General features: G+C 37.0%; 1 protein-coding gene across 9 annotated transcripts in view; it reads left to right on the plus strand.

Annotated features, from left to right (window-relative positions):
* Marchf1 (membrane associated ring-CH-type finger 1) overlaps positions 1-13,100 on the plus strand; it is a 732,725-nt gene that overhangs the window by 322,987 nt on the left and 396,638 nt on the right. For 8 of the 9 annotated variants that reach the window (XM_048791729.1, XM_048791736.1, XM_048791738.1 and 5 more), the window contains exon 3: positions 2,146-2,354. The exons of the other annotated variant lie outside the window; for it this stretch is intronic. Coding sequence is in view for 2 of the 8 variants with exons in the window: in XM_048791736.1 (XP_048647693.1) it covers positions 2,256-2,354 (99 nt within the window). In the remaining 6 variants the exon portion in view is untranslated. The remainder of the gene's footprint in view (positions 1-2,145; positions 2,355-13,100) is intronic. 9 annotated transcript variants of the gene reach the window in all.

Below are 13,100 nucleotides of genomic sequence, written 5' to 3' on the forward strand. Positions count from 1 at the left end.
AAAATCTCACAGTAAACAAAGGATAACCTCACATGCATAATGAGGTACAGGATTAAGACAGCCACTTAGTCAATTCAAGCTAAAAATCTCCTTTCCTGTAACTTTAATGAATATTTTACGCAGAAGTACTGAAGTCTAACTTTATCTGGAAAACTGCCTTGGCTTTTAATGGAACTTTTCATGGTTGCAAACACTGACAGTATTCCTCTTCTAAAGAGCTTTATGATTTACATTTTTGTATTTGTCACAGACTATTAGATTTACAGACTTCTATTTCCAACCTTCTCTTAATTAAGACAGTCCTTCTAGATAAAGGGCTTAACATCCCCTTTTTTCAAGAGAGGAAAGGTTCCTTTCACACATACAGCTCACAGATGTGATCCTTGAGCCATAGCAAACCTTTATCATCATCAACTTAACAGTGGGTGTGGCATTTTTGGAAAAGGTTATCTCTAGGCTCTTCATTAACGTTTCTGCATCTCACAAATACACTTTTTAAGTTAGGACAAGATGAACCAACGCCACCTGTAGGGTGCCCAGTTCCCTGCTTTTTTTTGTAACTATTCTAAAGCAGGAGAGTTTCTGCAATACAAACTTTAATTAACTTATTGTGCCAAGATTATTTTACTGAGATATTCTAGTGAATCTCAGAATTGGCTTGTGCAAGTCACCTGTGACTGTTTTAAAAACTGTCTGCTCAGGTATATGCCTTGCTGAACCAGAATCTATACCAGTATGTCACAAGTTATCTGTGTATTATAGAATCTCCTGAAAAGCCCAATGGATGATAGGGGTGAAAGCCATGTGAAGGTGACTAATTTAAGTTAAAAGGAACACACAATTGGACAGATCTTGAAAATGCATTGGAGAATTTATTTGAACACAAACAAACATCTGGACGAAAGATTTTGGGGGCAGTCTTTATATTTATAACCTTTGGCTTTATTACCAATGAAAGTACCTATCTTTTTCCACATTTTATCTCTATCCTGAGTTTGAACCAATTGTAACATCATATTGGAAATGGCATTTTTGTTGTGGAATAAGAAGATGGTTAAAGATGCATTGTAATTAGAAACTGAAGATCTTCTATTTCATTTACAGAAAGGAAATAACTGCAGGAGGGGAAGCAATTTTTACAAAGTTAATGTATATAAAAATTTACTTCACTGAGAGATCAAACTGTTTAAAAAGTTTGTTTTGCTTTGTTTTTAATTTAAAGGGCAGAAATTCTGATTCTCCATTTATATTTTCCAAATCGTTTAACGCTACGGAGAGGATGGTAAAGTCCTCAGCAGAGTCTATTTTCTTCCTGGAAAAGCAGGCAAGAGCTGCTATTGAATCTAACAAGTATATTTTGGGGAGTTCCAATAAAGCTGAGAGTAGAGATCTGTGCTTCCGAGTGACTGACACCTGAGACTCCTGTTGCAGATGTCTTAGTAAGGCAGACAGGGTGAACAGTTAAAATCCTTTTCAACAGGCCACAGAAGAACATTTGCAATCACACCCAATATTCCTCTCCTCTGCCTCTTTCTCTCTCTCTCTCCCCACCTCATTTGATTTGATGCTCTTCACTTCTAGGCAGATCCTTTGACCTAAGCAGATTATTGTAGATGCATGAAGGACACACAGTCAGCTAGCCGAGCTTTTCATGGAAGAGATTTGGCTCCAAATAGGACACTAAGCTTTTCAGCCTTCTGCTTATTTACCTAGTCAGCAGGATGCAGTGTCTCTGGGTGCTTAGTAGCTTCCTAGGGAATCCGGGGTGGGGTGGAGTGGGGGAGAAACAATAGCCAAAGTGGCAGCCGCTGCAAAAGCGGGAGTCCGTGCCATTAAAGGAAGCAGTTGCCAATAAGGGCCTGTGAGACCTAGGTTTCCTCGGTTTCCATGACAGTTATTAGGTACCATAGAAATTGAATTGTCTCCCACAATGCTCTTAGGGGAGAGGGGGTGCTCCAGTGACAAAGCAGTGCAGTTATGACTTGCAGTAAATCGTCCTTTTGAGAATGCAATACTCCCTGGATTATTTGCTTCTTGCATTTCTTTTAAACACCCCTTTCAGTGTGCTTGACGTTTTGGTTGGAAGACCCTGGCTGCTGCTGCACAGTGTCTCAAACACTTTTTTTTTTCTCCCTTTTTATTTAGACCTGGGCTTGACAAAGCAAGGATATGAACAATTGTGCAGGTGGGCTACTCAGGGCGAGTAAAGAGATAAGGCAGCCAATCAGGAATTGGCAACCTGCAGCCCTGCCAATATGCCCCTCCACCAGATTTCCGTAATCCCTGCTCGGGAGACTGCCAGCAATGGGAGAAGTTCAATGGGCAGAAACAAAGAGAAGAACAAGGAAGTCGAGGTAAGAGGAGGTTTGATTTGCCAAAATAAGAGAACCAAGCCACTGTAGCCAACACAGCTCTCTGCACACAGGATGCCTGTCTAAGGTTTTAAGAGCAGCTGGAATCCAGCTCGGAATGGTAGATCCAAGGGAAAACATTTGTAATTAACAGGGACAAAAGAAACAACCCCTATTTCCTGAATGAAGGCAGGAATCAAATCCATAGAGAAGAATACTTGCTGTTTAACAGATAAAAACTTCTGATTCTTTTTCTAACCATCTACAGAGTCACTTTTGACTGAATGGCTCATGGGGTGCAACCTGGGTGCCCTGGGCTGGTTGTGGATGTTGCTTTATCCCTTTTCAGACAGTGGAACTGTTGATGCTTCCTAATTTTACCCACTGCCCATGAAACTGAAGTGTTGGAAAATATCATAACAAAGCAAAAGAGAAGCCAGGGAGGCTGTAACACTGAGGATACAGCAGGAACTGGTGCCCCCTAGGATTGGCTGCTCTCCATTCATTCATAGTGCATGCAGGTGTACTACTCGTTTGATGTCTGTTCATGTGTATTTTATTCTTTCCAAAAAAAAAGCATTATTTGAAACTTAACAGAAGCCATAATATTCAACAGTACATGTGAGCTTTATTTTGTAGTGAAGTTTAACAGCTGTTGTTGTAAGTTAATCTGCTTTAAAGATCAGATGCTGGGAACTCACTTCAAGTTTTTAAGAAAGTGTTTGAGCAGAGTCGGGGATATTGGGTGAAAATATTTCAGGTGTTGTCATACTTTCCTATTAGGGAACTTGAGATAGAATGCCAGAAACTGGAATCCTCTTATCTCTAGCATAGCTATGGCCTCATCCTCAGGTGTCATTAGCTTTGTAGGAGTTGAGCCATCCTCACCTCCTGGTCTGTATGTTCATCTTTTCTTCTCAAGGGTAGGTGCTGGGGACAGAGGAAGCAACAAAATAAACACCACTCTCCCCTCTTCCTGCCAAAAAGAAACAAATGAAGGTAATAGGAGTGGCCTGTCAAGGAGAGTCTGTGAGGGGCAGAATGTTGAACTTGACTGATTTCAAATGACAAAAGACATTTACATCCTCTTTCTATTTTATTTGAACTTTTTAAAAAATGTCATTCAAGAACAATGAGTTACTGAAGTGGGTAGAATTTGTAGACATCTTTGGGCAGAGTTTCTTGACTAACTTAGTGCAAGAGATACCTTTCCTTCAGTAATGTCCCTGCCATAAGCACATCGGTGTTTTTTCGGTGAATAAAATATCATTGGTAAAGAAACTTATCAGCTTTAAATTAATTGGAAATATTCTCTGTATTATGTCTCTTCCTATGACTTGATAATGTGATTACTAGAATAGCAAAGAAATAGCAAGCTTATTGGTACAGGGTAAGAGGAACAGGGGATACTGTCTAGGTTTGAAAAGAAATATGAAATGCCAAAAGCAAGATTTTTATAAAAGTTATATATGAGTCACTCATGTTCTAAAATTTAGATATATTTAACAATTACTGAAGAAAACTTCATACATTTTATTTTATTTTTTTATTTTAGATAGGGACTTGGTATGTTGTTTAGGGCCTTATTCCGTTGCTAAGTCTGGCCTCAAATTTTTAATCCTCCTACCTCAGCTCCTGGAGTTGCTGGGATTATAGGTATGAGCCAGTTTATCTGGCAGTAGCCTCAATCTTTATTCAGATATTAGTACTAAGCCACATCTTCAAACATCCTCAGGAAACTTTCAAAGTCTCCTTATATGAGCACCAACTCTTTCCAGGGCAACAACACCTTAATAACATGGCAGAACCCAGTGGGTACATCTCTTGGTAAGTGAAAAACCATTAAGAACAACCAGGAGATTAAAGAGAAGAGACAGTTTTAATTACTTGGCTGTAAGTAAGGAAAGCACTGGAACCAATTTGTAAAATAGTGATCTCCCTGCACAAAGAAAGCTCAGGCTGATCACTGCATGTAGAGGTGGGCACACTTCTGAACATTCTCAGTTCGAGGTCATAAATCATGTGTTCAAAACAAAATGGCAGACAGAGAGACTCATTGATTTTGGATGGTTTCTTGTAAGTTTCTCCGAGTCTTATCTAAAACAAACAAAAAAATTAAGGCACATTAACAGTCTTAAAAGAGCAGCAATTTCCCCTCCCTACTATAAGTATAGAAGCTTGTCCCTAAGAGTATCTGTTTAGCCAAGTGGCTAACAATATTCCCCAGTGGGAGTCAGAGGGAGATTCTTAAAGAAAAATCAGGTTCATCATGAGAAAATGAAAGGAAACTCCCAGTCTACATACTCTTTTAAAAAGATATATAGTTCTGAGTGTCAGAAGTGGAAGCACTTTTAAACTTTCAAATACTTCTTGGTTTTCTATAGGATGGAGTTTAAAGTTTCTCATTAAAAGCATGTTTGAAACATATTATTAAATCCCATGCCCATTAAATTGCTTCTTTTTATGAATAAATAATCTAAAAGAATGATAAATGACTTTTAAGGTAGAAAAATTAACATGTGCCCTATGTGCTAGAAGGCAAGACAAATATTTAGTATTATACAATGGTTTCTCTAAGTTTAAGTGATGGTTCCCTCTAAAAGTAAAACATCTTGAAATATCTGGATAATTCCTGATTGTTGCACAAATGAGAAACATCCTCCTTGTAAGCTTCCTTGATAGATTTTTTTCTTGTCTTGAAGTTATTCAAAGAATCCATGTGCAGAGACAGTATGATCTATTCTCAGAATTGAAATTTGATAATTTAAATATAAGCCAAGTTGATTTCTATTCCAGAAGAAACTTGAAGACTCTTGAATAAATTATTAACTTGACATCAGAGTTTTTGTTTGTTTGTGTTTTTTAAGCATTTAAAGGGAAAAAAGAAAATAATAAAAAAGTATTTATTAATGATTGCTGCAATCCAGAATATCTGGGCTATAAAAATATGAAACAGATTAAACTTCAAAAAAATAATATTTCTGCTTTCAAGTTTAATGATTTTGACATATTTTGATAGATTTTGACATATTTTGATAGATTTTGACATATTTTGTATGGCATAATGTTGTAATTATCTGTTTGGTTAACAACCCTAGAATCTTCACAAAAACAAGATAACACACACCCTGTTTGGGTCAAGTTGGTATTATGCAATTATGCACGTGGGTAGGGGCACTAGCTCCACAGGTTCCCTGGGCACTCCTAGAACAGTGCCTCACACTTGCATCCAAGGCATAGTCTTCATTAGCACAACCAAGATTTTATTGACGCAACCTGAACCATTACCTCAATCACTTCAATATCTCATGAAGTGGAGAGACGCCAGTCTGTTAATTTAGCAAAATGCAATTGGTCAAATTAATAATTTTATATCAGGAGACATATTAAATTAGTGATGGAATATTTGAGTGGAATCTCTAGAGAATTCTGGAAGGAAATTACTAGTCATATTGTCCCTAGGAGTATAGAATCAGTTGGGAAATGAAATGGTTTGGATGGGAGACGATTCACCTACCCTTTGGGAAAACCTTGATCTTGGGAAAGCCACAGGGGAAGATACTGCTCTAAAGACTTTATAATTTCAGATTTCTTTCTCTGGTTGGTGTTAGAGACTGACAATTTAGCTTCTTTAGGTCTCATTTGCCTACTTTGCAAAAGTGGGCCATTTTACTTCTATTAATCCGGTCTTTCCTTCCCTTTTAGCTATGGTAATACCATTTATTAGGCTGTAATTAATTCATGTTAGAGATTTGGGCCTAAAAGACTTTGGTCTCTTATAAGAATATTGGATTTTATTAATCAAATTCTTAGCCCTCTTGGGGTAACTTAATTTCCTTCTCTATCTGAAAATTATAATGATTGTATAATTTTTAGTATTTCGTTAAACTCCAGGATGCATTCTTTATAACTCTGCAGGATTTGCCAGCAAATGTCTCTAAGACTCACTGTTTCAAATGTGGGGATACACCTGAGATCACACTGAGGTGCTACTGCCACTTGCTCTGAATGCTACTGTGTTTAGCACAAGCAGATCAGATTTGAGATGATAGAAGTTATGGGAGAGGAGAAAAGGCCATGAACCCTTTCTTTCCGATCTTTTCTCACTCTCAGGTTGACCTACATGATAAATGTATTAAGAAGTATTTGGGGGATAAAAGCAAACCCCCCATGTTTATATGTGCTTTATCTTTTACCACTTTGATTATGTTGTGATATTTCTGTACTTCAAAGTTTTCATCCCCTGCCCCCGCCAAATTATGCTAAACTTCTTTTCCTTGTGTTTAGAATATCCCTCTTCAATCATGGTCCCTGGGCGCCCCCCACCCTCTCTCTTTCTCTCAAAGTAGCTGCAGATCTGTTATTTAGAAATCTCTTCAGAAGCATCAGTGAAGTGAAAGCCCATGGGGATTATTGATATATGCCTTCATTTTGAACATAATGGATAAAGTATAGATTTAGTAATTCCCATTTTTTAGTTGGAAAAAAAAAATTACCAAAAAAAAAAAAGTTTAAAATCTCTGGGTTGGAGCTGAGATTAGAATTCAGGACATTCTGATTTCAAATCCTGTACTTTTTCTTTGCAATTAAGTTACCTTGAACTTTTCATGTTTCTTAAGCAAAATTTGTAGATAAAAGTATCCCAAGAATCAGACAATTCCTCAAAAATTCTTTATCTTAATTTCTCAATTGAAGCTCGCAGAAAATCATGAGCTTGCCAATGCCACACAATTAGGTTAGTGGTAAATTTGGGACAAAAAATAGAGATCTGCCGACTATCACTCTGCTATGCTTTCTGTCATTACTGGATTTGGGGTTTGGTGTGATTTTTTGAGGCACTAAAGTATAATACAAAAATGTAATCCCTGTAACTTCTAACTTTTGAATGATAGTTTTGGCTTCTTTTTATAGTATTAGCTAAGGAATTGTAAAATCAGATGAAATAATCCAACACATCCTTTATGATTAAGCCTTCCTCTTTTTCAGGTTGGATGTTTATCACTTACAGCATATAGGGCCCTATAGGACATTTTGCCAAGTGCCATTGCGATAGTTTTCTGCTTTGTTTCCTGTGCAATAACTGACTCCTGAAACTGGAAATAGCTGGGATCTGTGTGAAGTCATCACAAACATTAATTTATGAATAACCTGTACTGAGAGCACATTTAACCCAAGCATACAGGTTAATGCTCTGTATTAACCAAATGAAATGCATCTTCAGCAGGTGTGAGTCTGACACTACAGGGAGAATGCCAGGGGGTAGAAAGGCTAATACCCCTTTTCATTTCTCTCAAAGAGCACTTTCCAACAACTATCTTGAGTCTAAATTGAGTTTTAGAGTCCCATGTGCTTAGAATGAATTCCACTGAGTATGCTAATAGTGTTAAAATACTTTCACATAATGAAAACCAGAAAATTTCCATATTATTATTTGCTTTCAGCAATGAAATTAGCATAATTCACATTAATTTTTCTTGTTTAAAACAGATGTTGTGGGTAATTGCATTAATAAGTAAGACTGAATAACACATTTTATTGACTATCAAATGATAACAATTAGTAATTGCTGGCACACCCTGGTCAGTATTTTTTTTTTTTAATTGTGGCCTTAATTAGGCAGGTAAATTGTAGAATTCCTCCTTGATGTGACTCTTCTAAAAAAATTTATTATGAATTCATGGCTGATTTAATGAGACTGCGATGGTTGTGTTTGAAGGCAGTTGAACAAAGATCTTGATGCAGAAGAGTCTTGGAGCATGGGAAAGGCAGGTGTAGCTCTGCATGTTTTATTAATCAGGATTTTTAGAACTTGCTGATTAGCCAACATTGCATTGCAATGTCAATTCTTTACATCACAAAGAATGCTGACAGTGGATCTAGAATCCCCTCATTCCAGGGCCTGCTGAAGGGGAAGGGTCACAGCTTCAGCATTGCTTTCCCCAGCTCATTCCCAGGCAAAGCACCCTGAGCCACTTGCAGCAGCCTTCATAACCTCCTGGTGACGATGAGAAATGACATCTGTTCGATACTCATTCTCTTTCCTGTCTCTGCAACCCTGTTAAATAATTGAAAGAGGAGTGACAGGAGGGTAGGATAGGTGATAAGACTTTGCTCTTAAAAAAGAGTAAAAAGGAGACTGAGGAAAAGGACAGAGAGCTCATGGATGCTGGGTGTCAGCCTCTCGGTTTTTGGTGTTTTTTTTTTTTTAATCTTGATTATTCATTAAATTGTGCACATCTGGATAACAAAAGGAAATGGGACAACTGCAGTGGGTTCTCTTCACCACTAGCAACGAACACACATTTTCTGATATAAAGTAACACATTGCATTCTTTAGGACTTTTGCATTCTTTAGGACGTTGCATTCATGGTGACTTTTGGTGTCATTATGAAGAAAAAAGAGTTTCTTCGGGGGGAAAAATTGACACCAGGAGAGCAATGGATGTGCAGTGCCACAGGGCACAAAGTAAAGCCTCAGGTGAGATACAAAAAAACAAATTTGTTAACGAGGAGCCAGCTATGTGATTTCACACGTGGTCTGATTCTGTGCGGATAGTAACTCTGCCTGCCTGTAAAGCCAAGCAGGCTTACACTTCAATAAGCTCCCTATAGTGGTGTGTGGCTATAAATGCTCAGTGACTGAAAGTTGTACAGATTTAGATCTGTAACACAGTTTTGCTCTCCAATTTTACTCAAAATTATAAACTTATCAAGTGGCTCAGCTTTAACAACTTAAATTGCAGAAATATGTTTTATTTTAACCTAGAACTACTTTCAATATGAACCTTAACTGTGAAATTACTACTACCGTTCATTCAGGCTTTAGAAGATGCAGTTCTGTATATAGTTAGCCAATTACAAGTGAAATATTTACCTTTTTATTGCTTGTATTCTTGATAACTGCCGTTCTGACGGGGGTGAGATGCATTTCTCTAATTACTAAAGATGTGGAACACTTTTTCATATATTTGTTGATCGCTTGCGTATCTTCTTCTGAGAAGTGTCTGTTCAGTTCCTTACCCCACTTATTGATTGGGTGGTTTGTTTTTTTAGTCTTAAGTTTTTTGAGTTCTTTATATAGTCTAGAGATGTATGTGTGGTAAAATTTTGCCATACTGAGCCCCTATACTGGAGGCTCACTCTTCACCTCAATGATTATCTCTTTTGCTGAAAAGAAGCTTTTTAGTTTGAATCCATCCCATTTATTGATTCTTGATTTTATTTCTTGCACTTTAGGACTCTTGTTAAGAAATTTGGGGCCTAATCTGACATGATGAATATTTGGGCCTACTTTTTCTTCTATTAGGTGCAGAGTCTCTGGTCTAATTCCTAGGTCCTTGATCTGCTTTGAGTTGAGTTTTGTGCATGGTAAGAGATAAAGGTTTAATTTCATTTTACTACATATGGATTTCCAGTTTTGCCAGCACCATTTGTTGAAGAGGCTACCCTTTCTCCAATATGCGTTTTTGGCACCTTCATCTAGTATGAGATAACTGTATTCATATGGGTTGGTGCCGCAGTCCAGCTGCAGCAAAATAACCGGGGGGTGACGAACAACTTGTGTAGATTGATACAGCAGGAGTGGGAGCCGTTTATTGCAGGACAGGAGCAGTATTTATACATTCCACACAGCTTATCTAATTAACATAAACTAGATACATCAGTCAACCAATCAGGAATCTCCACACTTAATGGCTTGCTTTTGTTACTTCTCAAACCACTCCCTCTGGCATTTTGCCAGGCACCATCCAGACTTGTTTAAGAACTCTAACATTCCCCTGGCAAAATGCCAGGTGTTATTTTGACTTGTTTACAGACTCTAACAGGTTGGTCTCTGTGTCTTCCATTCTGTACCATTGGTCCACATGTCTATTTTGGTGCCAATAACATACTGTTTTCGTTACTATCACTCTGTAGCATAATTTAAAGTCTGGTATTTTGATGCCTCCTGCTTTACTTTTCTTGCTAAGGATTGAACAGGGTGTGGGGGAAAAGGTACTTATACATTGCTGGTGGGACCGGAAATTGGTGCAACCACTTTAGAAAGCCCTGTGGAGAGTCCTCAGAAAACTTGGAATAGAACCACCATTTGACCCAGCTATCCCACTCCTCAGTCTATACTCAGAGAACTTCAAATCAGCATACTATAGTGATATATCCACACCAATGTTTATAGCAGCTAAATTCACAATAGCTAAACTGTGGAACCAACCTAGATGGCCAACAGTAGATGAATGGATTAAAAAACAACAACAACAAAAAAAAAAAACTGTGGTATATATACACAATGTAATATTACTCAACATTAAAAGATACATTTGCAGGTAAATAGATGGAGATGGAGAATATTATGCTAAGCGAAATAAGCCAATCCCCCAAAAAACAAAGTCTGAATGTTTTCTCTGATAATGAATCCAGATCTATGATGGGATGGGGTGGGAAGAATGGAGGAACTTTGGATTGGGCAAAGTGGAGGGTGAGAAGGGCTTATGAGGATAGGAAAGATAGTGAAACGAGATGGACATCATTACCCTAGGTATATGTATGGTTGCACGTATGGTGCATCTCTATAACATGTACAACCAGAAAATTGAAATATTGCACTGCATTTGTGTAAGATGAATTGAAATGCATTCTTGTCATGTACAACTAAGTAGAACAAATAAAAAATTAAAAATAAAAAGATTCACCTTTGACTGTCAAGGGCTACTATCTGGCTCAGGCAGAGAAACTTCATGCTTCTGAGTTAGAAGGAATTTGGGACTTGTTACATGGCTGCCTATGTTGAATGGCAACAGTGACATGGTTAAAAGCCTGTACCTGAAGGGAGACTGATGGGGTTCAAATCTGGGCTTTCTAATCTCCTACCTGTGGGACTTCAGTGAGATATTTAACATGTCTGTGCCTCGGTTTCTGCAAATGTAAAATAGTGATATATATATGTATATATATATATATATATATATATATATATATATATATATATATATATATATATATATATATACATACATACATACATACATATGGACTACCTCATACTGTTAGGAGAATTAAAATGAATTAATGTTTTTAAGGTGTCAAAGATTTTGTGGAACAAAATAAACATCATTAAGCAATTAATTCCCTATGTTGCCTACATTTTTATCAACATATTTTGTTATTCTTAGAAATGTCTCATTAATTAATACCTTCTATTGTGATAAAGAAATCTGTAAGGTTGCATGGCTCTGTACATCATATCTTTATAATTATAATGATAATAAAAAATTAACTCATTGCTGTTAAAAGTTTGCCAAGACTCTGACCTCTACCTGAGCAGACCATGTGTTTGCCTCAGGTAAGTGAAACCTAGCTCTGTTGTCTTTCCTTTGCTGACTCGAGTCCATTCTCATAGTTTTATAGATTCAAGAAATTTTTTAGAGTGAGGACTTGTAGAGAAACACATGCTATCTTTTACTTTAATGGCGTTTTACCTAGTTCTTTATGCTATGTATTTTTTAATGTTTCATAAAGGGATTTTTATATTTGATTTTTGGAAATATCTGTTATCTAGATCTGCCTTTTTACTTCTCTTCATCTTTATGGTAGTAATGCTCTTGATTGCCTTTTGTTTTACCCGTTCTTTAGCTTTTATAAAGAATAGGCCGTGCTTAGAAAACTAAAATAATCAATGATTTCAAATGGAGAAGTTCGTTGAGAGTTTATGTGCATGGAATTATTTTGTGAATATTTGAATACAAAGGGAAATGGCAAAATTATTATTTTTTTTATTGTTATAAATCACAATAAAGTGTCTTTTAGTCTTCAACTTCACAATAATGCTTTATTTTATTGTGGAACATATAGGTACTGACCTGGCTCAATTCTATATGAAGTGCTCTGTGAAAAGTTTCTTTTCTTTTTTTTTTTTTTCCTCTCTTCCTCTTTTGATACTCTTTGGGGATATCAGTACTCATAGCATCAATTAAATGACTTTTGGAAAGTAGAAAGATCTAAGGAAAAAACCACTGTGCTGAATTTGAATTAAGACAGCGAATATGAGGTACTTGATTTGTATGGACTAGTTAACTCTATAGAGGGTGTCAAGGGAGCAGTCTCTGCTCTGTTTGAAGTTGACAAGGGAAGTGGCCATTTCCCGTAGGTGCCTCAAGTTATAGAAATCCTGGGATTAGTAGCTTTGAATGTGAATATGTAAGTGTTGGCTACTAATCAGGTTTCCTGCTCTACATTCCTGGCAAACAGCATTAAGACAGTTTCCCTGACTAACTTGCTAAATATATGTGCTTTGAAGGCAAATGCAGTTTTTCTCTAATCCCAACCCTACTAGTAATAAATTTTAAAATAAATTTCATGTATTTATAATCATAATCACTATTATTCTAGATGATACTTACTGAATACTTCCTGTATGTTCCATAAAAATTATCTTATATGCTTTTCACATTAGCTCACACAACTTCTCTGGGAAATGGTATTCCAGTGGCCATTGTAAAGAATCGCCCCAAAACTTAACGAGTTAAATCTTAAAATTTTGTCCTCTTGTTTTAAAAGCAACATAGTACACACTGGACAGAAACATATCCCTTTGCAATCCCGGGTGAAAAATACAGTTACTGCCTCCCCCAAGACCTCTGAGCTCTCACCTCATTTTGTCACCCAGGAGTTTATCATCTAAACTTTCCAGGTGCAGGTGAGGCCTCTTGAGTACATTCTGGTATGGTATTTCTCAGTCTGAAGACCTCTGAA

This window comes from Marmota marmota, unplaced genomic scaffold (assembly GCF_001458135.2).
Source record: "Marmota marmota marmota unplaced genomic scaffold, marMar, whole genome shotgun sequence".
Lineage (NCBI taxonomy): Eukaryota > Metazoa > Chordata > Mammalia > Rodentia > Sciuridae > Marmota > Marmota marmota.